Source organism: Cibotium barometz, chromosome 2 (genome assembly GCF_041138505.1).
Source record: "Cibotium barometz isolate CiBa-2024 chromosome 2, ASM4113850v1, whole genome shotgun sequence".
In the NCBI taxonomy this organism is placed as follows: Eukaryota; Viridiplantae; Streptophyta; class Polypodiopsida; order Cyatheales; family Cibotiaceae; genus Cibotium; species Cibotium barometz.
The window spans coordinates 45,819,128-45,846,175 of record NC_141047.1 but is presented as its reverse complement, the minus strand read 5'-3'; the positions used below and the strand labels follow the sequence as shown (position 1 = coordinate 45,846,175).

Sequence of the window (27,048 nt, the reverse complement as noted above, 5' to 3'; positions counted from 1 at the left end):
ATGCACTAGGTTTCAATAGTGCAGCAAGCCATGGGTGAGGGGATGTTCACTGTTCAACATGTGCATATCAAGAAAGCCTACAGGTGCTAGGTCACGACTCATAGCCTACATGTGTGCCATGTCAGTACGTTTACATGAGGGCAGGTGACTCATGACTTGTGAGTCATAGTGTAAAGGGGCGACTCACAAGGGTGATGTTTACTCTAGGCATGGAAGTGTGGACTCTAATGAATGAAGAGTGAGAGAGCTAGGCTTATTTTGAAGCTTTAGTGATTTAATAGGGTTTCATGGTTGCAACCATTGTTAAATTTAAGGCCTCTTGAGCCATCATCTCGACAACGGCTATGTTTATATTCAATATAACCATAATCAGTGTAATAATCTTAGTAACGCCATCTTCAGCTTGGCCCTGGCCCCTGCGGTGAGACAAGCCGCATTCCTTTAAAGCTCCGAGTACAAAGCTCACTTGGCTTGCCGCCCTTTTTCTTATTTTGTTCACAAGCAAGTACGTGCAGCATCGAGTGGACTGCTTCGCTCTCACTCAGGTAAGCGGTTTAGGGTTTTAATTTTGAAAGCAGAATTTAGGTTTTGCAGGCTCTGACGCAGAGATTCTGCGCTGGAACCCACCTTGTTGGGCAATTAAGGGTGTTTTGCAGACTCTGGAGCAGGTGCAATGTGTCTCATCTTGTTGGCTAATTTAGGGACAATTTAGGGTTTTCGTTTCGAGAGCAGAATTTAGGGCTTGCAGACTCTGGTGCAGAGACTACGTGCAATTTTTGTGGATGTATATCGCATTTTGTTGGAATTCCGGGTTTGCATTTAGCTAGAATTGCTGACTATGGTGGAAAGATAATTCTGGGCAAGTATTTTGTTTGTTCACCGCATCTGTTGTTGGCTTGTTTGACAGGTTGAAGTTGCGAAATGGAATCAGAGGATAAGCAGGTGACATCGTCACTGGACACTTCAACAAAAAGAAAGCCAGGCAGACCTCGCAAGGACCCTAGCCTGAACCCTAACCCTAATTCTCCCAAAGCAGTGGCAAGGAAGCGAGGCAGACCTCGCAAGGACCCTAGCCTGAGCCCTAACCCTAATTCTCCCAAAGCAGTGGCAAGGAAGCGAGGCAGACCGCACAAGGACCCTAGCCTGAGCCCTAACCCTAACTCTAGCACAGCAGGGAAAAGGAAGCGAGGCAGACCTCGCAAGGACCCTAGCCTGAGCTCTAACCCTAACTCTCGCAAAGGAGGAGGGGCTGGCTTCTCATCTCCAGATGTGAAGGTAGATGTGAATGGGAGTAATGCAGGAGAAACCTCACCGGAGGATATAGAATTCCACGATAGAGACTCAGCCATGGGTAGGATCAAGCAGCGAGGGCGCCCCCCTAAGCGGACCATCCCTGGAACAGGGCATGACCATGGTAATGACATAGCAGGAAAAGACGTGAAGAAAATGCAGGGGAAGCTTGAGCGTTCTGTTGAAAGGGCTGCCCTTCCGCGAAGCAGGAGGTATCTTGAAGCCACAACACAGTCCCCTTGTCTGGTAGGGTTGCCAACAGTTCCCCTAGGGCATGCAGATCTGATGATGGAGGAAGTTGTCAAGCATTCCCCTTTCATGGATGCTGTGGTGAAAGTCTTCTGTGTCCACACAGAACCGAATTTCTCCTTGCCCTGGCAGATGAAACGCCAGTTCAGCTCCAACAGTAGTGGCTTTATTATCAGTGGTCGAAGGGTGCTGACAAATGCCCATTCTGTGGAGCATCACACTCAAGTCAAGGTCAAGAGGCGTGGCTCTGATACCAAATTCCTTGCCACAGTGCTAGCAATTGGAACCGAGTGTGACATTGGTATGTATTTTACATCTCTTTGAAAGTGCCAGTCCCAGTGTTTACCTTCCCCCCAACATCTGTCACTCTTACCGGCTTCTTCTCGAATAAGTTTTTGTTTAGTGTGCCAAACTAAACTGCAGGGAACAGCTCCCGGCCCTGCATTCACGCCCAAAGCAGGCAAGGCCAATTCTATATTGGGAGGCTGCAGAGCAGGGAGCAGTTCCTGGTGATCATCCATGGAGATTTGGGACTCCTTAACTATTACTTCAAACATTAATAGAAGCATTATGGAGCTGTGAAATGCTCAAAGAATAGTGGTGGACCTGTTATTCGAACATGCAAGACCTGTTTCGTCTTTGGGGTGCTTGACACGTTTATCGCCCATGCCGACAAGATCTGATGGAGGGCATCTTTGTCTGTGAGATGGATGGCTCTAGGAGGCACTTAATTGCATGGTGGGCTCAGTTGGTGCCGTCTTTGTGAAGCCACGCTTAGAATGAGCAGTGTAACGGACAGTGGCAGTCACTTTCTCCTCTCCTTTATGCATAACTTTTGCCAATGCCAAGCCTTTCAATCTGGCTCTAATTGCCTTCTTGTTTGCAGCCTTGTTGACAGTTAGCAGTGAGGAGTTTTGGGAAGGGGTTTCTCCTGTGGAATTTGGGGCTCTACCAAGCTTGCAAGATGCTGTCACTGTTGTGGGCTACCCTATAGGTGGTGATACAATCTCAGTAACAAGTGGAGTGGTGTCGAGGATTGAAGTTACATCCTATGTGCATGGAGCGACTGAACTTTTGGGAGTACAGGTAAGCTTCCATTTACATGAGCTTTTAATGGTCAGATTTCCATTTATCAGGCTAGTGGCTTTTTGCTTATAATCTTCTTTGAAATTGGCAAGCTTATTTCCATTGTGTCGTGTGTCTCAATTGCAATTAATGTGCATGCTTCAAAGTGTAGTGGCACTCTTGAGCCACTATAGATTCACTCTCATTGAATGGAGATATGCCCAATCGTCAATCGTCTGTGGGTGGTGTAGGTGACATGTCAATCTTTTGCACTCATACATGTGGTGTGCACAATGTCCCATGCTATGAAGTTGCACTTGGGTCTCTAAGGGTGGACTTCACCGAGGGACTGAATTGCTGGTTGTGGATTTTCATGGCCCATCCATTTATGAACGTGCATGCTTGTGAGCAGCAAGCACATGAGCTCCTTACATGCAATATCCTATAGGTCCTTGTGTACTAGAGTGATGGCCAATGGCTACAGAAGTAGCAGCCTATTTTTGGATTTTGGAACTTGGGTCTGTAAGGATGGACTTCACCTAGGGACTGAATTGCTGGTTGTAGATTTTCATGACCCATCCATTTATGAACTTGCATGCTTGTGAGCAGCAAGCATGTGAAGCTCCTTTCATGCAATATCTGATTGATCCTTGTGTCCTAGAGTGATGGCCAATGGTTACAGAGGTACCAGCCTATTCTTGTATTTTGGGACAAGGGCCAAATATTTGGTTTACTTGGTGTCTATATTACTCTCCTTTTTTTGGGTTTGCCATCATAATGGGGAGAGAAGCCTCAAAATAATGCACATATGTATTAATTTGTACTGGTTTAAGGCTGTGCACCTTGTCAGCAGTATATTGCCGGTTTTTCCCTAGTATTTTTTTTTCCATATTGCATAGCATCTGAGTGTTTTGATTCCAAGCGTGCCTAGTTTCAACAATGCAGGCCTGCAAACGAGTGTGCCACCTGTATCAAAAGATGAAGCAATCCAAGTTAGTTGCGAGTTAACGGCTTGCTGTAATGTGAGGGTCCCATGGACTTGACTGTGCTTCTGTTGGTATGTGGATGCCAATTCAGGATCTGCGCACCATTATTTGGCTCTCATAGCTTGGGAGTAAGCTACTAAAGCACGTGAAGGGCTCTTTCTTGGCTCTATCGAGGGAGGAAGATGAAGAGGAAGGGATGATGTCCCATGCATCACTTCTTCAAATGTATGCAGACATGCTTAAGAGCTAGGACTAGATGGGCTGAGAACAAAAGGCCCTACCGTGGACTCTGAAAGGGAGGAAAGAGGCCAATGAGTGAATGATGAAGACGGGTAGTTCTTGAGGGCTGCACACTAAGGAAGGAGATGTTTCATCGTGAGACATTAGGCATATGCCATGGCAGCAGGGGCAAGAGACAACATGGAACAAGAGCAATAAGAAGTAGTTTATGTGATTGAAAGCAGTGTAGATGGGCTGGAAAGCTGCTAAAGAAGTGCCCTCACGTAAGTATCTGGTTGGAGGTTTGGGGGAGGGGGGTGGGGGGGCGCTAATGGGGAGACCAAAGGTGCCTTTTCAGTGCCTTTTCAAAGGTAAAAAAAACTTTAGTGGACTAGCAAGCCTTTTCAAAGGTAAAAAAAAACTTTAGTGGACTAGCAATTAACTGGGTTCACTGTGCAATATATGATATGCTGGTATGAAATATCGCCAATGAAATTGTAATAGAAGCACGCATATGCACAAAGATGTGTTTCTGTATGCAGATTGATGCAGCTATAAATGCTGGGAACTCAGGGGGTCCTGCTTTCAACGCTAAAGGTCAATGTGTGGGCATTGCATTCCAATCTCTGAAACACGAAGATGCCGAAAACATTGGATATGTGATTCCCACGCCTGTTATTAGTCATTTTATTAACGATTACGAGCGCAATGGAGACTATACAGGTTGGGTTTTATCTTCTGCCATAGTTGCTATTTCTGCCTTAAGTGTGGTGGGATTATTTGTAAAGCTTGATAAGTGTTTTTGTTGTTATACAGGGTTTCCTATACTTGGAATAGACTGGCAAAAAATTGAGAATCCAGATCTGAGAAAAGCACTTGGCATGGAGCCTCACCAAAAGGGGGTACGGGTTAGGAGGGTTGAGCCAACGGCTCCTGCAGCGAAGTACTTGCAATCATCAGATATTCTTCTGAGTTTTGATGATATCGATATAGCTAATGATGGCACAGGTCTGTTTGGATGGTATCAAAGTGTGCTTTGTCTTTGGGGTATTAAGATTTCTAGCTTGGGCAGTACAGCTCTTACTTTACTTTCACCTTTGGTGTATTTGCAGTTCCTTTCCGCCATGGAGAAAGGATTGGATTCAGCTACCTTGTGTCACAAAAGTATACCGGAGAGCAAGCAAGGGTCAAAATCCTTAGAGAGACCAAGTTTTTGGAGTTCAATGTAAAGCTTGAAAACCATAAACGTCTAGTTCCGGCACACATAAAGGGCCGGCCCCCGTCCTACTACATCTTGGCGGGTATCGTTTTTGCTGCAGTCTCGGTGCCCTATCTCCGTTCAGAGGTAGGTTTGTCAAAGGGGACCTGAAGAAGTGGACATTGTATGCATATACTCTTGAAACAGAAACCTTGTTTTTCAGATGACCAATTTTAGTCTCGTGATGCTTGTAGTATGGCAAGGATTATGATTATGATGCTCCTGTGAAACTACTTGACAAGCTGCTACATTCCATGGCCCAAACAGAGGATGAGCAGCTGGTCGTCATCTCCCAGGTTTGATGTCACCTCTGAAGCGAAATCCCTGTTTTCAATAGCTGCACATTGGCAGGCATGCAGGTGTGCATGCACCACGCACACGCATATTTATTTAATCAAAATAACTCAAACATGCAGGCATGCAGAACTTAAGACTCTCACACATGCACATATGCATGCACACGTGCATGCACGTATGTCCTATCTTTGCAAACAAAAGAACTTAAGACTCTCACACATGCTCATGCACATGCACAGGTGCATGCATGCACACATATGCATGCGCATCATGCACGTAACAGTAAGTACTTCTCATGTACTTGGCATGTATGTTGTTACATACGTGGAAGTCTTTGGACCTTCTTGTTAGTTTGCAGATAGAAAGTTCATGTACTTTCATGAAAGAGAGAGACGTTATATACTGCACAGTGCATCAGGTTGGGTCCCACGGATGGAGTATTTGCTTTATTGCTGCAGATGAATGAGTACAAAAGGTGAGGCTGAATGCTGCTCGGACTGGACCTGCGTTTTCATCTTTGGGGAAGAACTGGGTCCAATTGCCCTGTATATAGGGCTGCAAGGGCTGGTCAGACCAGTCTAACTAATGGTCGTGGTGGACCAGGCACCGAAAGCCCCTAAAAAGGTGTGCGTGCCACCATTTGGCCACCTAAATTGTCCTCTCCAATTTTGCATCTGTTTGTGGCCAGTGTGGATCGGAGTGTCCAGGATCCCGGTTCTTTACGCTTGTCAGTGGCCAGTGTGTGGATCCGAACGCCTGGGATCCCAGTTCCACGCTTTCCGATGTGCTAGACTTTGTGCCTAGAAATGTTAGTGCTATACTTGTTCCATGACTGGGAGATTTGTTCACATGCATACATGTTTGCATGTTAGAAGCTGTCTTCGCGTGAACTGTTTTCGTGTGTTTGAATGTCTAGTGCACGGGCCTGAGATGCCTTCCCGTGAACCTTGTGATTGCTGTGTATTTTGACATGTTTTGTGGCGTGTGAATAGGTGGTAAAGTGCACTCAACACCCTTGTATTAATTTATTAAAATTCTTTGTAATGTTTAAAATCTTTGCGGGTTCACATTCATTAAAAGTGGGTGGACATTTTTACCAAGTACCCGGGGCCCAACCATGTGGGCCTGTTGGGCACTTTTGTGGCCTATGTGGGTGGAAAAGCCCACATGTGGGTGGCTAAAGTAGTTGGCCACCTACTTTGCATGGTCGTGGGCTTCCTCTCTCCTCCCTGAAGCAAATCGTCACCTTCTCCTGCACTCTTACCTCTCCCTCGTTTTTGCTCATAGAAGGTGCTACACTCATCCATTTGGGATTCCGAGGCCATACCCGTGATCAACAAGCTGTAAGTGACCTTCTCCACTCCAACACGCGCGCAAATCTATAGGCCGACTTGACAAGGCTGTATGGTTGCCATGTCATCAGGCTGTACAACAGTATGACCTGCACGGACTGCCTACGTGGTTTCTCAATGTTGGTCGAGATGTTGTGTTGCTGGCCGTGAATTATCTTGGTGGTGGACATTGATTTTGGTGTTGTTCCCCACGGCCTACGTTTGAGCTTGTGGGAGGCACGTAAGTCCAGCTGGTTGCTCTCGTCGCGCTCCAACGTCGACAACAACTTTGCGCTGTTGCTTGGTATCGTGCCCAGGAGTGTCTACGGGCGCCAATCCTTTGTTTTTCAGCATTCCTATGTTGTGAGAGTGCAAGCCAAGTGCTAGTACGGTCACACCAGAGCCGTGTGTGGACCCGGAACACCAATGACCCGTTTGCATGGAGACAAGGAATTGTTGAAGGAGTCTTCATCAATGGATTCTTCTCCAACCAATTTGTTTGGTTTTGTATTCATCTTTTGTTTACGGCAAATCTGGCAAGCATAGCCTGTGGAACATTGTACAAATAAAATATTCCAATAATATACTTGATACGTGGTGGTGGTAGTGGTGGTGGTGGTGGGGGGGCGAGAGAGGGTCGGCTTGGGATCTGGTCCTAGTGTGGTGTCTTTGAGCATATTTTATTTTTCAGCTTTGTCTATGTTTTATGTTGTTTCCATTTCATAAAGTGTTTTAAATGATTGTTATTTACGAGACAATGTCCAATACGTGCTCACACCCAACGGTCACACCCAACGGGGTTACTTACAAGTTACATTGGTATTAGAGCCTGGTTGTTTCCCTCTCCTTAGTAGGGAGACGATCTTACGTGGGCTTGGACACCGCGTAAATAGCACACTTGACATTGTTGTTGTTTTAGGGTTAGGGTTTACATAGGTGCAGGTAAGCTAAGGTGGATGGAAGATATCCATGGGTGTGTGTGTGTGTAGAGAGAGAAAGGGAGAGAGCTAGAGAGAGAAAAACAGTGCTCAGAGTGTTGCACGTTTCAATGATGATTTGATTGAATTGATGTGATTGAAGTTTCACCAAGTACAATGCTTTTATAGCCTTAGACATCTGGATTAGATTGGATGACATCTCTGCTTATGTTAGACAGGTATAATATCTAGATATGATCCTAACCACTCTTAAGAGTGGATTCATACATGTTTGCTTACTCACAAATGATAAGTGAGTGTTCACACACACATACAAGAACAATAACCCTATAGAGGCTGTTCACACATACATATACGCACACAAATAGGGGTTCACACATAGGAGGGGACATAGACATATGAGACTCCGAATCTTAACAAACCCCCCTTGGGAGCAAAGGTGGAGATGCTTGAGAAGACATTCAATAGCCATGGTGATTTGGGCTCTAAACTACAACACGTGATACACAAGAATATAGTGTGCCAACACGCGAACTCTCTTGTCGAGCCTGATATAAGAGGTTGACCGCACATGACTATGCCTACATCAGTCTACCCAAAGACAAGCCTCCTCGCTCTAAGTAGGGTATGACTTGACATTTGTTAGAAAGTGAATCAAAATGAGACAAGTGGCCTCACACTTGTCACTTTAGCTATTGTGTGGCTCTCCACTTGTCATCGTAGCCTTCTCTTGCCATTTTAGCTCATGGGAGACCCAAATCTATAAATTGGAGCCCTCTCTTCATTAAGAGAGGCTCTCTTTCTGCACACTAGCCTCTACCACCGTTACAGGCTGCCCTAATGATGGCTACTCTCTTGAAGGTTGCCCATGAAGAATACCGGCTGTTGGGGACTGTTTTGGAGACTTCCATCGTGAAGAAATACTGAAGCTTTTGTACTTGTTGTACCACCCATTGTACCGGCTATACCACCTTCTGTACTTGCTGTACATGTTGTACCAGCCACCGTATCGACTGTACCAGCCACCGTATCGGCTGTACCAGCCCTTGCACTGGCTGTACCAGCTTTTGTACTTGCTGTACCACCCATTGTACAAGCTGTACCAGCTTTTGTACTTACTGTACTTGCTGTACCAGCCATCGTACCGACTATACCAGTCATTATACCGACTGTACCAGCCATTGTACTGGTTGTACCGACTGAATGGAGAGTTGTACTTGTTGTACCCTTTCTATTGCATGAAGACCCATGGTTTTTGGGAAAGAATCAGTACCCACACGGAGGTATATGGATTATATTGTTGGCTCGACATTTCTACAGCCTATGTTCCGGCTTGGTTGCCTCGTGTTGGGTTGTGTTATGACATTTGTATATGGATAATCCGGCATCTCCCGTGGGGAGAGTAAGGCCCTCAAAGCTTGTACATGATATTATTCTCCTTGGGTAATAAAATACTATAAGAGGGGGGTCGGCCCATTCCGGCCTCTATGTGGTGTCACACGTGCAAGCTCCATTTTCAGCATTTGTGGATGTTTTGTCCAACTTTATGTTTTATGCAAAGTGATGATGGATATGTGTTAAGGCTGTGGCCATGTTTAAATGTGTTAATATGCATTGATGGTATCAACAAGTGTGTAAAAGGCCCTAGTCCCTCGGGCACCCGCCGCGAGTTTCATTGGTATCAGAGCATAGGCTTTCTTGGAAGCGGAGGCTTCCTTCTATCAATAAGGAAGAGAAAAGATCTCAAGTGGGGACCACACTACCATCATTGCTATTAAGCATGGCCAGCCACTTCACAGCCTATGAAACAAGAGCATGAGCAATATGGTCTAAGGATTTATGAAATCACAAAATTTATCTTGGAAGTATGGAGTTGGCTTTATGTGCTCACGTTTAGCACTCTTTCCATATGGATATCGTGGATTACATTATCAAGCTTACATGCAAGCTATATGGAGATATATCTCAGGATATCTTAAGGATATGGTGACGAGATATTTCTTTTGGCTTCATGACCAACCTGGCAAAGAAAAGCCAAGTATACTTTGAGTTTGCAAAGTTGGTGCTTTTGCCATTTTACTATGAAGTGTTTTTGATGTTCACTAACCCTTGTATAGCTATGCAAGGAGAAAGGTGTTATTGTTTGCCTTGAGATGGTTTCAGGGAAACATTGTTTATGGCTCCCTTTATTGGGATGGATTATATCCATGGAGATTTCTTTCTTGGATGAGATTTATATAGATATTGGGCTTCACAAGCAATTTCTATGGACAAATCTGTCCGAGTTTATAGAGAAGAAATCTTTGGATATCTCATGGATATGATGCTTTTATGGATAAAGTCCACCTCTACTCCAAGGTGTGTGGTTAGCACGGAGTATGTGGTAAGAGTTATGGTATACAAGGATTATGGTATACAGGTCTATGGATTCTTGGACTTCTTTGGATCTATCCTCCGGTTTATGGAATATTCCTTTTGGCTCCCTTTATTTGGGATGCATTGGACTTATGAAACTCATGATTCACATACCTTGTGTAGTGTTCTCTTGTCCTACGTGCTCTCTATGGACGAATCTGTCCGAGTTTATAGAGAAGAAATCTTCGGATATCTCATGGATATGATGCTTTTATGGATAAAGTCCACCTCTACTCCAAGGTGTGTGGTTAGCACGGAGTATGTGGTAAGAGTTATGGTCTACAAGGATTATGGTATATAGGTCTATGGATTCTTGGACTTCTTTGGATCTATCCTCAGGTTTATGGATTATTCCTTTTGGCTCCCTTTGTTTGGGATGCATTGGACTTATGAAACTCATGATTCACATACCCTATGTAGTGTTCTCTTGTCCTACGTGCTCTCTTGAAGATTGTTTCTACCATGTGAGGGTGGAACAATAGAGAGCAGATGGAAGGGAACATGGGCACTTGAAAGGGTAGTGACAAGCACAACATGCCCTGTGTAGTGTTCTCTTGTCCTACGTGCTCTCTTGAAGATTGTTTCTACCATGTGTGGGTGGAACAATAGAGAGCAGATGGAAGGGAACATGGGCACTTGAGAGGGTAGTGTGAGTTGGTGGCCGAAATGCCTACAAACTATTGGTGGCCGAAATGCCTAAAAACTATGTGTAGCAGAAATGCTTATGGAACACCAGGTTATCTATGCCTGCGAGTGATTGTTTTATCTTGTTACTTGAGCCCCCCTCTCATCCAAGGTGTGTGGTTAGAGTACCAACACGGAGTGCAAGTGGTAAAGTGGACATGACAGGACTTATGTCTATGCCAACGGTCATGTGGACCGATGTCTTGTTGGCAAGAGACTTATTTTGTCTCGCCCATTTACTTGGGACATGGATTATGATATTTGGACATATGGGATTGATTTGTCTCGCCCATTTACTTGGGACATGGATTATGATATCTGGACTTATAGGACTGTTTTGTCTCGCCCATTTACTTGGGACATGGATTATGATATCTAGCTTATGGGATTGATTTGTCTCGCCCATTTATCTTGGGACATGATTATGATATCTAGACTTATGGGACTGTTTTTGTCTCATCCATTTCTTTGGAACATGGATTCTTCAGTTATATTGGATTTTTGAGACTGTCTCGTCTCGCCCAATCGATGGGACATGATTATATCTTGAATATATGACTTGAAGCTTAAAGTTGCGGACAACTTTTAAGAAGTTGGGGAGGATGTCACCAGCCTGGACATTTCCCAGTCTGAAAGGGGTCTGGTGGACTCCAGGATGTTTAAATATTTGGAAAGTATAAGCGAATGGGATTATCCTAGAATACAAAGGACCACACTCCTAAAATTTAGGAGAGTTGCTATTTTTGGCCCGACTCTGATGGAAATTCTGTTCGCGTCATTACATTTGGAATTGAGCAGATACCAAGAGTTGGCAAAGTGCCTATGAGCAGAATGTCTACCAGTTGGGATATTTTTAGAGATAAAGTTTATGGAAGGACCCATCTCTTAGATTGGGACACGCGGCAAGGAGGTGGACCAAAGTGAGACAAGTGGCCTGACATTTGTTAGAAAGTGGATCAAAGTGAGACAGGTGGCCTCACACTTGTCACTTCAGCTATTGTGTGGCTCTCCACTTGTCATCGTAGCCTTCTCTTGCCATTTTAGCTCATGGGAGACCCAAATCTATAAATTGGAGTCCTCTCTCTTCATTAAGAGAGGCTCTCTTGCTGCACACTAGCCTCTACCACCGTTACAGGCTGCCCTAATGATGGCTACTCTCTTTCTCTCTCTCTTGAAGGCTGCCCATGAAGAATACCGGCTGTTGGGGACTGTTTTGGAGGCTTCCATCGCGAAGAAATACTGAAGCTTTTGTACTTGCTGTACCACGCATTGTACCGGCTGTACCAGCTTCTGTACTCGTTGTACCGGCTGTACCAGCCATCGCACCTGTTGCACCAGCCCTTGTACTAGCTGTACCAGCTTTTGTACCTACTGTACCACCCATTGTACCGACTGTACCAGCTTTTGTACTTGCTGTACCGGCTGTACCAGCCACCGTACCGGCTGTACCAGCCAATGTACCTTGTTGTACTGGCTGAATGGAGAGTTGTACTTGTTGTACCCTTTCTATTGCATGAAGACCCGTGGTTTTTGGGGAAGAATCAGTACCCACACGGAGGTATATGGATTATATTGTTGGCTCAGCATTTCTATAGCCTATGTTCCGGCTTGGTTGCCTCGTGTTGGGCTGTGTTATGGTATTTGTATATGGATAATCCGGCATCTCCCTTGGGGAGAGTAAGGCCCTCAAAGCTTGTACATGATATTATTCTCCTTGGGTAATAAAATACTCCAGGGGGGGGGGGGGGGGTCGTCCCATTCCGGCCTCTATGCGGTGTCACACGTGCAAGCTCCATTTTCAGCATTTGTGGATGTTTTGTCCAGCTTTATGTTTTATGCAAAGTGATGATGGATATGTGTTAAGGCTGTGGCCATGTTTAAATGTTTTAATATGCATTGATGGTATCAACAAGTGTGTAAAAGGCCCTAGTCCCCCGGGCACCCGCCGCGAGTTTCATAGTCTCCATTTTTTCTCATTTTTCCATTGTTCTCCCAATTTTTGCTTGTCGTGGGAGACTTCTTGTGCTGGCCCACTGATATGGTCTTGGCTGACCTATTTTTCTTTTGGCCAACTTCCATGTTGTGTTGGCCGACTAGTTTTATTCCAGTCGTGGACATGTCTGCAGCTTGTTGGTTGTTTTTGGGTTGGCCGACCAGCAGCATAGGATGGTATAAATACCACACTTTCATTTGTACCGGATCTTGATTGTATATAGCACAGCTTCTCTCTCTCTACACTTGTGCGTTTTCTTTCTCATAGCAGTTGTCTCATTTTCCGCTGTGCATTCCGACATGGTATCAGAGCCCCAGGTGGCTTGAAGCTTGGAGACAGTGAGAGCTTGAGGGTTTACTATTTTTTGGTGCTGATTGGAGAATTCTTGGGCTGTTCGGGACTTGGAGAACGGGTAGAAGGCGGCCATCACTGTTGGACAGCCACCTTGCATGGTGTTTGTAGCCTCTTCTTCATTTTTTTTCCTACCCACCCTCCCTTCACAAGACCTTGTGAACTCTTGAGATGGCAGATTTGCTTGAGATGGCTGAGAAGCATGTGAAGATATCCCCACTCTCCCGACATTCCTAGTGGATTGACAGTTGGACGGGACCAATTATGGCATGTGGAAGGTAATGATGGAGTCTGTCTTGGAGAGATTGGAGAATTCTTGGGCTGTTCGGGACTTGGAGTACGGGTAGAAGGCGGCCATCACTGTTGGACAGCCACCTTGCATGGTGTTTGTAGTCTCTTCTTCATTTTTTTTCCTACCCACCCTCCCTTCACGAGACCTTGTGAACTCTATTTTTTGGTGCTGATTGGAGAATTCTTGGGCTGTTCGGGACTTGGAGAACGGGTAGAAGGCGGCCATCACTGTTGGACAGCCACCTTGCATGGTGTTTGTAGCCTCTTCTTCATTTTTTTCCTACCCACCCTCCCTTCACAAGACCTTGTGAACTCTTGAGATGGCAGATTTGCTTGAGATGGCTGAGAAGCATGTGAAGATATCCCCACTCTCCCGACATTCCTAGTGGATTGACAGTTGGACGGGACCAATTATGGCATGTGGAAGGTAATGATGGAGTTTGTCTTGGAGTCTTATGACTTGGCATGTGGAAGGTAATGATGGAGTCTGTCTTGGAGTCTTATGACTTGGCCGATTTCCTTGTTGTTGGTGTTTCACGGCTAGAGTTGGAGGATGGGGAGCTTTTACCTTCTACTAGGAAAGAATGAGAGGCTCAGACACAGTTATGGGATCGTGTCAATGTCCGTGTGCGTTCTTTCATCTTCCTTAATATCCCAGGTGATTAATCATATCAAACACGATGCTGGCCCGAGGGATTTGGCAGCACTTGGCTTCTCTGTATAACAGGGTATCACCCATGAAGTGGATTTCCTTGGAAGTGCAGATGCGAGTGATGAATCCTGCAAACAAACTCCAGGCTCTTCAGTAGGAGGTTCTTCAGGCTGGGAAGGAGATATCTTCAGAGGACATGGCCATCACTTTGCTATCTCATCTGACCTCTAAATATTCAGCTTTCTATTCTTCTTTGATCACCAGTGGGAGGCTCAGCACCATCACGTGGGAGGAGCTTGTGCTTATGGTCTTGGACCAGAAAGAGCGGTTTACGAATCCTCCACAAGGCGGAGGTTTTGAGGCCTTGACTGGCCAGTGGTCGAAAGGCCGCAACAACAATAAGGGCAAAGGAAAGTCTTCACAGGCGAAGTCTGTTGAGCAGGAGCCTGACTCGGAACGCGATGCATTGCAGGCAGAGCAGACCTGTAACCATTGTGGCGAGAAAGGCCACTATTTTAGGAAATGTCCTCAACGGAGCACCGAGAAAGGTGCAGATTCCTCAGCTGTAACCGTGAAGACTCCAACTTTTGTGCATTGGAGATTATCGAGACCGGCGTTTCATCTTCTTCGAGCAGGAAGGCCGTTGGACTTACCACTAGGGATACTCGGGAGTGGATTCTAGATAGTGGTGCTTCCAGGCACATGACTCCTTCCCGAGAGTTATTACAGGAACACAGTATTGGTGACAAGTCCACTATCCCTATTCATAGTGAGGGCAGTGAGGAGATCATTCCCGATGGCAGTGCATGAGGTTTGCAAGACTGGCATACGGGTGGAGTTTGATGAGCATTTTGTTGCTCTCTGGGACAAAGCAACTGACCATGTTGTATGGGAAGGCGGAATGGAGAAAGGGATTTACAGACTCTTAGCACTCTCTCTTACAGGTTCTCAGTGAGGTGATTTGTGGCAATTTCGTCATGGCCACTTGAATGTGGATATGCTGCGGCGGACTTTTCGAGACCGGATGGTGGATGGCTTGCTAGATGTTGGCAGCAGGCAGGGACATTCCAGTTCTTGCGTTCGTCAGTCAGAGGAGCCTTTACGTGTGAACTATGCTTTGATGTCTCGTATCACTCGGGACAAAGAGCCCACTTCCGTTAAGGAAGCTCTTTCCCAGGAAATTTGGGGGAAAGCCATGCAAGTGAAACTTGAAGCCATTGAGAAGAATAATACTTGGGAGTTGGTTCTGAAGGCATCAAAATGGGTCTATAAGACCAAGTATACGTCTGATGGGTCAGTGGACAAGCACAAGGCCAGACTTGTGGCTAAGGCCTATGCTCAGCCCCTGGCATCGACTATGAGGATACCTTTGCACCGACAATGAGGATGACCACGATTCGGACAGTTCTTGCCCTTGCCTCTTCTCAGCGGTGGTGGCCGGTGTATCAGATGGATGTAAAATCTGCGTTTCGTAATGGTGACTTGCAGGAGGAGGTGTATGTTGAGCAACCTCCAGGCTTTGAGGTTCCGGGATCAAAGGGGATGGTTTACAGGTTATTGAGAGCCTTGAATGGTCTTAAGCGGGCTCCCGAGGCTTGGAATCAGAAGATTGATTCCTTCTTTCTACGGAAAGGTTTTCAGAGATCAGTTGCAGATCCTAATTTGTATCTCTTTCGGGAACGCGGTATGGTCACTTTGATTATCCTTTATGTGAATGATCTTGTTCTCATTGGCGGTCATGTGGAGCACATAGCTGTGACGAAGGCTGTCTTGTCAAAGGAGTTTGAGATGACCGACTTAGGCTTTTTTGGGATTGGACCCAGAGGGGGTGTTCTTTGTTTCTCAGCAATGGTATGTTCATGAGTTGCTAGAGACCTTTGGCATGGAGAACTGCACGCCAATTTCTTCACCGATGGATCCGAATACCAAACTTACAGTTAATGATCCTTGTGAGCAGATTGATGCCTCGCATTGGAAGCTTGTTGGTTCATTGATTTGGTTGCTGAACACCAGATTGGACTCGAGCTTTCCAGTGGGGTTGTTGAGCTCATTCATGCAGACACCTTTGAAGACTCATTGGGACGCATGATTGCGGATCTTGCGGTATCTGCAGGGTATGAAGGATCTTGGACTCTTCTATGACACTAGAGGGGGAACGAAGGAACGAGTTAGACTCCAAGGTTGGAGTGACTCAGATTTGAGAGGAGATTCAAACACGAGGAGATCTACATCAGGCTACAGATTTACCCTTGGCTCAAGAGCTATTTCTTGGAGCAACAAGAGTCAGCCAACTATTGCCTTGTCATCTACAGTGGCAGAGTACCGGGCTGCTTGTGGTGCTACTTGTGAGGTTGTGTGGCTGCGGAGGTTACTTGGCGAGATTGGGTTTCCATAGAAGGAACCCACGGTCATCCAGTGCGATAACCAGAGCTGTATAGCTATTGCTCGGAACCCGGTCTTCCATGCCGGACCAAGCATATAGAAACAATATCACTTTGTTCGTGAAAAGATTTTGGTTGGTGACATCTTGCTTGTTTATTGTTCAACGGAGGACAATGTGGCGGACCTCTTCACGAAGTCTCTACTACCTCAGGCAATGCTTCGCCAACACTCGAGCTTACTGGGGTTGGTTCCACATCCAAGAGCTGAGAAGGGGTGTTAGCAGTCATCTCCTGTCTGGTACCATATTACTCGGTTGGTAGTGAGGGCCTTTGTTGTGGGTGTGCCTGCCCAAGTTAGCGGACCTCTTCACCAAGTCTCTACCTCAAGCGATGCTCCGGCATCACTCGAGCTCACTGGTGTTGGTTCCACATCTCCTGTCTATACCATATTACTCAGTAGGGAGTGAGGGCCTTTGTTGTGGGTGTGCCCACCCGAGTTAGCGGACCTCTTCACGAAGTCTCTACCTTAGGCGATGCTCCGGCAGCACTCGAGCTCACTGGAGTTGGTTCCTTATCCAAGAGCTGAGAGGGGGTGTTAGCAGTCATCTCCTGTCTGAACCATATTACTTAGTAGGGAGTGAGGACCTCTGTTGTGGGTGTGCGCGCCCGAGTTAGTAGTCTCCATTTTTTCTCATTTTTCCATTGTTTTCCCAGTTTTTGCTTGTTGTGGGGGACTTCTTGTGCTGGCCGACTGGCCAACCTGTTTTTCTCCTGGCCGACTGCCATGTTGTGCTGGCCGATTGGTTTTACCCCAGTCGTGGACATGTCTGCAGACTGTCGGCTATTTTCCATTGTTTTCCCAGTTTTTGCTTGTTGTGGGGGACTTCTTGTGCTGGTCGACTGGCCAACCTGTTTTTCTCCTGGCCGACTGCCATGTTGTGCTGGCCGATTGGTTTTACCCCAGTCGTGGACATGTCTGCAGACTGTCGGCTATTTTTGGGCTGGCTGACCAGCAGCATAGGGTGGTATAAATACCACCCTTGCTCCCCACTTCCATTCGTACCAGATCTTGATTGTATATAGGAGAGTTTATACAGCTTCTCTCGCTCTACACTTCTGCATTTTCTTTCTCACAGCAGTTGTCTCATTTTCCGCCGTGCAGTGCGATAGAATCTATCGTTGTTGTATCTCACATACTATATAAAGCAATGAAAAAGAGTCTTTCCCCGTACTTGGTTTTTGTTTGTGACAATGCTGAACATAGTGATGTGTGTGCATGTGGATACTTTCACACAAGAGAGGCCGAATTTTTTTGCTGAGTTTAAAGATTGCTTTGCCGACACATTGCTAGGGGGGCTACCACCTCAAAGGCTCGAGGATCATTGCATTGACTTGGTCCCAGGTAGTTTACCTAATGACCCGCCTATCGCGTGAGTGCCACGTAACAAGAGGAGACTATGAAGCACGTAAATGAGCTTTTGGAGAAGGGTTTAATTCAGCCAAGCTCCTTGCCATCTTGCTCTCTCGCACAAAGGACGGGTCATTTCAAATGGGTGTTGATTACCGAGATCGAGCATTGAACAAGCTTACTATTTTCCGATTCCGCGCATAGATGACATACTTGATAAGCTTGATGGGTCGGCATACTTTAGCCGCTTTGATTTGAAGAGCAGGCATCACCATGTGTGTGCGATATGGCAGGATGTTCATATGATGGCATTCCGGACAGCTTGAGTACCTACCTAGTCATGCCATTCGGTCTCATGAATGCTCTGGTTACATTCAATAGAATGATGGATCACATTTTCCAAGAGCACCGGAAATTCACAGGTGTGTTCTTTGTTGACCTCTTGGTGTTCTCCAAGAATGAGGAGGAACTTAGAGCTCATTTGGCCATAGTTTTTAGAGAGCTTTGCATAAACAGCAAAAAGAGTGAGTTCTTCCTTTTGGAAGTACACTATTTGTGGCACATCGTATCCAAGGATGGTGTAGGGATGGATCCCGCAAAACTTGATGCCATTTGCAATTGGCGAGAGTTGACATCCATGCATGAAGTACGAACTTTTCTTGGCTTATGCTTGTACTATCTTGCAAATGGCCAGAGTTGACATCCATACATGAAGTACGAACTTTTCTTGGCTTATGCTTGTACTATCGGCGCTTCATAAGGCATTTTGCTTGGATTGCCTCGCCATTACATGATTTTATTGAGAAGAAAGTAGTGTTCAAATGGACACTGGATGAGAGGGATGTATTTCGGGCAGATGTTGATAATTCGGAGACTTGTAGAAGCCTTTCGATGTGGAGTGTGATGCTTGTGGGAATGGTATTGGGGTTGTCCTAAACCAAGAGGGACATGCCGTGGCTCATGAGAGCCGTCGTTTGCATGATGCGGAGCATTCTTTGGGCATTTATGGGAACATATGGAAACAGGGTAAAGACGGATTACCAAAGCCTAAGGTACTTTCTTACGTAGAGCAAGCTCTCAGAGAAGCATATGAGCATGGCAAATTTCATCTCTATGTTTCATTTTCAGATTGTGTACACTTCAAGAAAGAAGAATGTTTTTGCAGATGCATTGTCCAGGAGACCGTATGTGGCTGCAATTTTAGTTGCATCTCATGTGGACCTAGAAAGAGGAGAGAGATAGACTGCACAATGCACCAGATTGGGTCCCAAGTACCCATTGAAGGGCCCCCACCACAGATGGTGTATTTGCTTTATTGCTGCAGATGAATGAGTACAAAAGATGGGGCTGAATGCTGCCTGAAATGGACCTGCATTTTCCTCCGCCTTGAAGATTACAATGATCTCACCTGGTTGCCAGATTGCTGTCTGTGTTGACCTCAGTTTGCCCTTGCGTTTTGCCTTGTTACTGCTGCTCAAGGCTGCGAGAAGGGTGTTGCTTCAACACTGAATGGCTGGGAATGAGATGGGCAATGGCTGGGCCCAATTGCCCCGTAGACAGGGCTGCAAGGGCTGGTCAGTCCAGGCCGACTGCTGGTTATGGTGAATGAGACCCAAAAGGCCCCTAAAAGGGTGTGCATCAGGGTGGTCCCCTTGGGCTGTTGTTTTGGCTGGGCATTTGGGTGCCTAAATGAGTTGCCCAAGGAGCTGTCCACAGCCCCCTTTGGTCTACGATGATCATCTCACGGATGATAAAAGAGTAAGCCATCTGTGTCAGATGAGATTGTACGGGCTGAGATGGGAGCCCCACCGATGGTTATAGATGCCCTCTTCCAGACAATGACATTACTTCATAGATTATGGGACCTCCCTCTACACAGATACCCTCACTTAGCTTTTGTGCCCTCTGGGATGGGGATACCCAGTGTTGGTATGCATAGGTGGTTACATGGTTTGGACTTCATGGCATGGAGGCGGATGCTTTGCCTCCATTTCAGTATGGTATGGAGGCCCCCACCTATGACCTCAGCCACACAGAGCGGAGCAGAGTGATCTGGCATGATATCATCAGGCTTGATACTCAGAGGACTGAGGTCACCCACACAACCATTGGGGATGAAGATGAGCTTCTACCGTGACCACATGCTTCACTTGACAGAGAATGGCTTCATTACATGGCCAAGATACATGCATACACACCTATCTTTTGGAGTGAGGTGTGCGAATGGTAGTTAGATCTGTACATCCTCCCATCAGCTGTGGATAGAGTCAGCCAGATATGGACTAGGATTGGATATGTGATCTGTGTCACACAGGCTGAGACAGGAGCATTACATATGTAGGTGCCCGGCTATACTACAAGATCAGGGGGAGATTCCATTGCCTCTTCCGTGATGGATTTGGTCCACTTTCTAGGGTCATAGACTACCATGATCAGAGATGCCTAGGACTCTTCCTTTTGGAGTGACACAGAGAGTCCCTACTACACTACAGGCCAGCAGCAGCAGAGCGAGGGACCGAGGTAGAGGGCACTTACAGACAGACTTCTTCCGGGCAGATACTTTTAGAGCAGTCCCCACTCCATCTAGATCCCATGCAGAGACCACTAGAGCAGCCCCCACCCTATCACCTGAACCCTAGGCGGCAGTAGTTTGAGCCCGATCGAGAGGAGTGCAATTTGATAGAGCCACTGAGCTTTGTAGAGCACGACGCCCTTGCCCATGACCTTGATACTAGGTAGATCGCGGCCATCATCTCCCACCATAGGAGTGTTGGAGTATGCACAGGCGGAAGCGTAGATAAAACAAGAGAGAAGGAGCAAAGGAGATAGAGAGCTTGTGGACAAGATCACCTTGTATGATAGCATGAAGCTTTACAATGGCAATAACCAGCAAGAAATGTTGTCCTTTTATAGTGATGGTTGACATCTCATAGAGCTGGCCGACTGCTCCATGACTTTTGCTAAAACAGGAGAAAAAGATGAAATACCCAATAAATAGGTATTCCCCAAAATACACGAGATGCACAAATTCTAACACCCCCTCTGTAGCTCATAGTGTGCAAGAGTCTGAAGAAGATAAGTTGATGAAGGTGCAACTATGGACCCTCCAATACTGCAGATATCAGAATCACCTCGAAGAGAGCACCCGCCAACCTGTTTTCTCCAAACAAAATGCCACCACTTATAGCAAGGAACTTTTTTTGGCTTTGAATTCCCACACAAGTGTGCAGTGAACTCCAAGAATAAGATGATTAGTTGCTGGACACACCGCGTCCATAATCCCCAACAGTGGACTGTGAACACATCACGTCCTAAAAAACCTCGAACAATGAACTCGAAACAAATCCTGTCCATAATCTTTGCTACACCAAAGATGACCATGTCTTGCTAGATTTTTAGTGCTTGGAACTCCGACTCACGGTTTCCATGTACCCAAAAATGAAGCTGCTACCAGTCCCCTCCCCCACCTCAAGCCTCCAAGCACATGGGGAAAACTGCATGTATACTAGAGAAGTACACTATCTTGGTCTTCTCGAGCTAGAAGCGCCCTGGGAGCCCTAGATGAGGTACTGGAAGTATCTGTATCACTGTCATGTGTTCTGTCTTTGTCCTTCTTCTGAGATGAAGACTTGCCCTTGGTTTTGTCCTTCTTCTTGGACAAACAATCCTTAGACAGATGTCCTCTCTTCCCACATGAGAAGCAATGACTGGCCTTTCTTTTGAACTAAAGTAAGAGCCTGATTAGAACTGTTAAGAGACCTTGATCTTACCCTGAGAAACGAGGACAGACTCTTCTCCCAAGAGAGGGGAGCTAAAGTCATCAAAATCTAATGAAGTGGTTGTGACGTGACACCTCAAAGCCCGAGATGAGGTACTGGAAGTATTTGTTGTTCTGTCTTTGTCCTTCTTCTGAGATGAAGACTTGCCCTTGGTTTTGTCCTTCTTCTTGGACAAATAATCCTTAGATAGATGTCCTCTCTTCCCACATGAGAAGCAATGACACTGGCCTTTCTTCTGAACTAAAGTAAGAGCCTGATTAGAACTGTTAAGAGACCTTGATCTTACCCTGAGAAACGAGGACGGACTCTTCTCCCAAGAGAGGGGAGCTAAAGTCATCAAAATCTAATGAAGTGGTTGTGACATGGCACCTCAAAGCCCGAGAAACCACATCATACTCCGGGGAAAGCTTGGTGAGGATAAGTGCAGCCAACTGAGTAGAGGACAAAGCAGCACCCACTGCCAGTAATTGATCGTGGATAACCTTGGCCTTCATGAGAAATGACTCCCAGCAGGAGATAACAGATTGTAGAGTTGCCCTTGCAAAGTAACTGCCCGCATTGATGAATCTGGAGCAAAGAGATCTCCAATTTGGACCATACTTGATGTGCACTGGTAAGAGTTTGCATGGCCGTTGAGACCTCCTTTGTAATGGTCTGCACAAGCATTGAATGCGCCTTCGAATCACGATTCTCCGAGTCTTGTAATTCCGCAAGGAATTCATCCTCTTGATCCTGGGTCCACTTCCTTGAGTTCTGTGGACACTCGGGCTTCTTCTCATTGCCCTGAACAAACCCTTATGAATGAACCAGATGCACGGCCGGTGAGACCTCCTTTGCAATGGTCTGCAAAAGCATTGCCCTGACCAAACCCTTGTAATTCTGCAAGGAATTGGTCCACCTCCTCGAGTTCTAAGAACGCTCGGGCTTCTTTTCATTGCCTTGAACAAACCCTTATGGATGAATGAACCAGTCTACCAGATGCTCATATTCAGCTTCCAATGGGCATAGTTGGTTCCGTCCAACTTGTCATCCTTGTTTGTATAGGGGGGAGCCATATCCACAGCAACAAAGTACACAAAACTCAGCACTCCAAGACTTTCTTGAGCACTTTCCAACGAAGCGAGGCACTAGGACCAATCAGCCCCTTCTCAAATCTGAGAGAGAAAGAGGCTGGACAGCAGCAAAACAGTCCACCAAAACTCACCGGAAACACCCAATTGGAGGGAGGGGAAGCCGGGTCCTTCTCAAATCTGAGAGAGAGAGGCTGGACAGCAGCAAAACAGTCCACCAACTAAAGCCGGGGAAGAAGCAGAGATGTCGGGGCCGCCTGTTGGGTTGCACCACACGCGAAGAGAACACCTTCCACTGCAGTCCACGCTGCAAAAACAGCCTTCAAACTTCACACAACTGCTGTAAATGTATGTAGAAGCAAAAATGAAGCCAACAGAAGCTAGCAACTTGATGCTTGAGAAATAAGCACAGGAGCAGGGCAGCCTGAAGAGGAAAACGCAGATGTGAGAAGCCTCCAGGAGAAAAAAACATAGCTATGATGAGAAAACGCAGCCACTGTTAGGATCTCCAGAAAACACAGCAGATGGACGGAGAAGATTCAGTCGCCTTCAAGAGCCAGAAATGCAGCCAGCAGACGAAAGAGACACAACTGCAATGTAGAATGCGGCCGGGTACCTAAGCGATTGATACCATGTTGGAGTATGTACTATGCACAGGCGGAAGCGTAGACAAAACAAGAGAGAGGGGGGGCAAAGGAGATAGAGAGCTTGTGGACAAGATCACCTTTTATAATAGCGTCAAGCTTTACAATGGCAATAGCCAGCAAGAAGTGTTGCCCTTGTGCTTGGATTGGATTACATCAAGTGAATAATGGGAGACCCCTTTTATAGTGATGTGAGGGAGCTGGCCGACTGCTCACGACTTGCTAAAATAGGAAAAAAAGATAAAATACCCATAAATAGGTTTCCCCAAAATACACTGAGATGCACAAATTCTAACAAGGAGGACCTTCTCTCGCCAGTTCAGTCCCACCACCTTGAGCACCGTGCAGCAGCTCCCGATGAGGGATATACTAGGATGAGGGTAGAGAGCTTTATGCTCTCAGTTCTAGTACCAGCTTTAGCTTTTCATTTTTAGTTCCTAGCATTTCCATTTTTTAATGTAACTCGCACATTGTATCACATGGACTTGATGTAATTCCTTAAGTTTCATAGGTCACTTTGGCCTTTTGAAGATGTTAATATATCTTTCTTTGTTTCTTTCTTTCTTTCTTCTCTCTCTCACACCTCTACACAAGCTATGGAGCATTTTGGTCCTCCATAGCCATTCCACTAAATACTAAGGTTCTAGAAATGGTATCAAGCCAGGTTGAGGCCTGACTTGTGCTGTGGCTACTTGCCGAAGAAGGCTCTGCGCGCCTCCTACCGTGCAGCGCCACCAAGCTCCACCACTGCCAACCACGAGTGGCGCTAGTGCTCTTACACTGCATCTCACAGGCAGCTCCGCTTGTTTTGCCACCAAAAGCGGGCAGCGCGAGTGTGCAAGGTCCGTCCGTGGTTGTCCGCCTACTCGGGTTGCGCCTCTGCGTCTATCGACAGTCCCGCCGAGTGCACGTTGCCTTCGCTCTACCTCTGCCACACCTATTCACTTGCGCTTTGCCTCACTCCTGCCAACTGAGGCCTTCCAGCTGCCATTGCATTGTGTGTCCACTCTCTCTTCCTCCACACACCGTTCTGCTACTCTACTCACCCGCATGCTGTGCATTGTAGGAGCTCGACAGTGCTTACTCGTCACCTCCTCTACAGCCTGACTTCAGTGACCATTACTCACTTTCCTTCCTTGCTCTCCACGTAGGCATTTCATACATGCTTCTTATGCTCCTACACTACCCGGAAACCTTCTAGCTTATCTACTTGCTACTCAGTATATCTGCCACATTCAGAGTTGTCATTAATTGGCCTATACATATACCATGGATGCTAGCAGAAGTAATGTTGTTTTCGAGAAGTTCTCCAGACCTAACTTCCCTACTTGGCAGAAGAAGATTCATCTACTTCTCATGCGTGATGTTCTTTGGAACGTGGTCAACGGCACCGAGGAAAAACTTAAAGGCATTCAAGGTTCAGTTTAGCGAGACAAAAATGACAAGGCACTGGCATAGATTTGCCTTGGTCTTGTAGGTAGTTTGATTCATCATGTAGACTTCAACAAAACTGCAAAAGAGGTATGGGACAAGCTTGAAAACCTGTTTGGTAATAAAATTAACAATTACAAGGTTTTTCTCAAGCAAAAGTTCTTTGGCTCAAAAGTGAGTGAAACTATAAATCTGGGGGAACATTTAAACAATTTGGGCTCTCGCATTCAACAATTAGCTAGCCTAAATGCCGAGCCAGATAATGATGACAAGAAAGCGACCTCTTGTCCAACATTGAAGATTCGACAAAATCTGCTGACATCCTGACTTATCTCGGGGTGAATAGACAGACTTCTTTTGATGACATGATTGGAGCTTTGATAGATGCAGATCGTCGTCTCAAAGAGCAGCAAGACAGAGCATTTATCTTGACAAAGCCATGTTCATAAAGGAAAAAGGCAAAAGGACTATCAAATGCAACTTCTGCAAGAATCTCGGACACATAGAGGACAGATGCTTCAAGAAGATGGCCAAGGAACAAGAAAATGTACATGCAAACTTAGTGGCTGAAGAAGAAGAGGAAGCAAAAGCATCCACAAAGTGGAACATGCAGCTACCGTGATGGACAATCTTTCTTTAAAAGAGGAAGATTATGATTGGCTTTTTTAGGTTCTCTACTTTGTATGAGTCAAAGGGTTCTTTGCCCAGGATGTCCCCCAAAATATGATAAGAAATCTTGTGTGATTTTTTGTTTTTTTTTTTGGGTTTTTTTTTGGTTTTGTTGTTGTTGTTGTTGTTGTTGCTGTAAGCCTACCTAGAAATAGGGGGGTTTTTGCTTTGATGTGCTGATGTATGTTGTCTTTTGTCTCTCTAAGCAAGATATGACCTCTGAGTCTTTCACATTGAGCCATGCTACACGAGCCTCTGAGCCATGCTTATTAGTCTTTGACCCATGTTCATGAGCCTCTGAGCCAGTTGCGGGGAACATGTCACGTTTCTTTGCTAGTATTGGAGGACAGGGACTATTGAAGGCAATTCTAGCATCTCCACCGAAGGGGGTTTTGTTGGATATTTGGAGCTTCCATGTGTGAACACTCCTCCCTATGAGTGTACGTGTGTGAACACCTCTTTAAGGTGAATGTGTGCGAAGTATGTGCATAGGAAGAAGGGCTTATAGCTACTTAGTAGTAAGTAGTGATGTCATCAGTTTAGCCATGTGTCACTGCCCCATGAGAGTAGTGTGTCAAAAGATAAGGCTCAATCAAAAGGCATTGTACTTTAAAGGTTACATGCATCAATCAAAGCTTCATTTGTACATGCAATCATTTGCTCTACCAGTGTATTGAGTTTACTTCTCTCTCTCTCTCTCTCTCTCTCTCTCTCTCTCTCTCTCACTTTACCTCTACACACAGAGTAGCTCTGGAGCATTTCTGTCCTCCACTAAACACTAATGTTCTACAAGTGCGGGATGCACATAACAGTTGTTCCATCTGCATTCGGTGTAGGGATATAAAGCTCAAGGTTTTTCTTATCTGATCATTCGACATTTTTGTGATGTACTTCGCTTAAAAGTTGTATAAGTTTTGTGAAAAATTTTGATGACAGGTATTGGTGGCTGATATTAACATTGGCTACGAAGAGATTGTCAATACCCAGGTGATCCATTTGGCTGATTTTTGAATCTAGTTGAGTGTCATTTGCAACTTTTATGAGTTACAAATCACTTGTTGGTTTCTGCAGATAATGGCGTTGAATGGAACCCAGGTAAAGAACTTGAAGCACTTGGCACACATGGTGGAGACTTGTGAAGAACAGTTTCTGAAATTCGATCTTGAATATCAGCAGGTAACCTTGTTGTGGGTTTTGCTAACATCTCACATCCCATAATAACTGGTGAATGATTTGCTTCTCTTTGTGTAACAGATGATCGTGCTAGAGACTAAAAAAGCCAAAAAGGCAACCCCAGAGATTCTTGCAATTCACTGCATACCATCAGCTATGTCTGAAGATTTGAAATCTTAAACAATATTATGCTTTTTGAGTTCTTGTGATGGGGCGATTTTATGAGGCACACATCTATAACTATCATCCTGACATCCTGACATCCTTACCACTTTAACTTCATTACAAATCTTGGTAGGCCCAATAGAGGGTATCTTTTAGGATGGTGAGACAGTTGTAAATTGACAACCCATTTGCGCTTTTGGATTTTGCTTTCAATATTACAGTAGACAATGCTGGACTTGGTATTATACTCTAATGCTGTCGGTCTTGGAGATGGTGTTCCTTTGAAAGGTCAAGCTCTGGTTTCTGTCA

At 45.7% G+C, this 27,048-nt stretch overlaps 1 protein-coding gene across 1 annotated transcript; it reads left to right on the top strand.

The window, feature by feature from the left end:
* Positions 1–336: 336 nt before the first annotated feature.
* Positions 337–27,048, top strand: LOC147641141 (protease Do-like 9). Its single transcript, XM_086818608.1, has 10 exons — positions 337–545; positions 908–1,840; positions 2,426–2,625; positions 4,352–4,532; positions 4,626–4,817; positions 4,922–5,154; positions 5,262–5,363; positions 26,338–26,388; positions 26,473–26,577; positions 26,656–27,048. The coding sequence occupies exons 2-10, from the start codon at positions 922–924 to the stop codon at positions 26,752–26,754; spliced, it is 2,082 nt and encodes a 693-aa protein (XP_086674734.1). The 5' UTR covers positions 337–545; positions 908–921; the 3' UTR covers positions 26,755–27,048.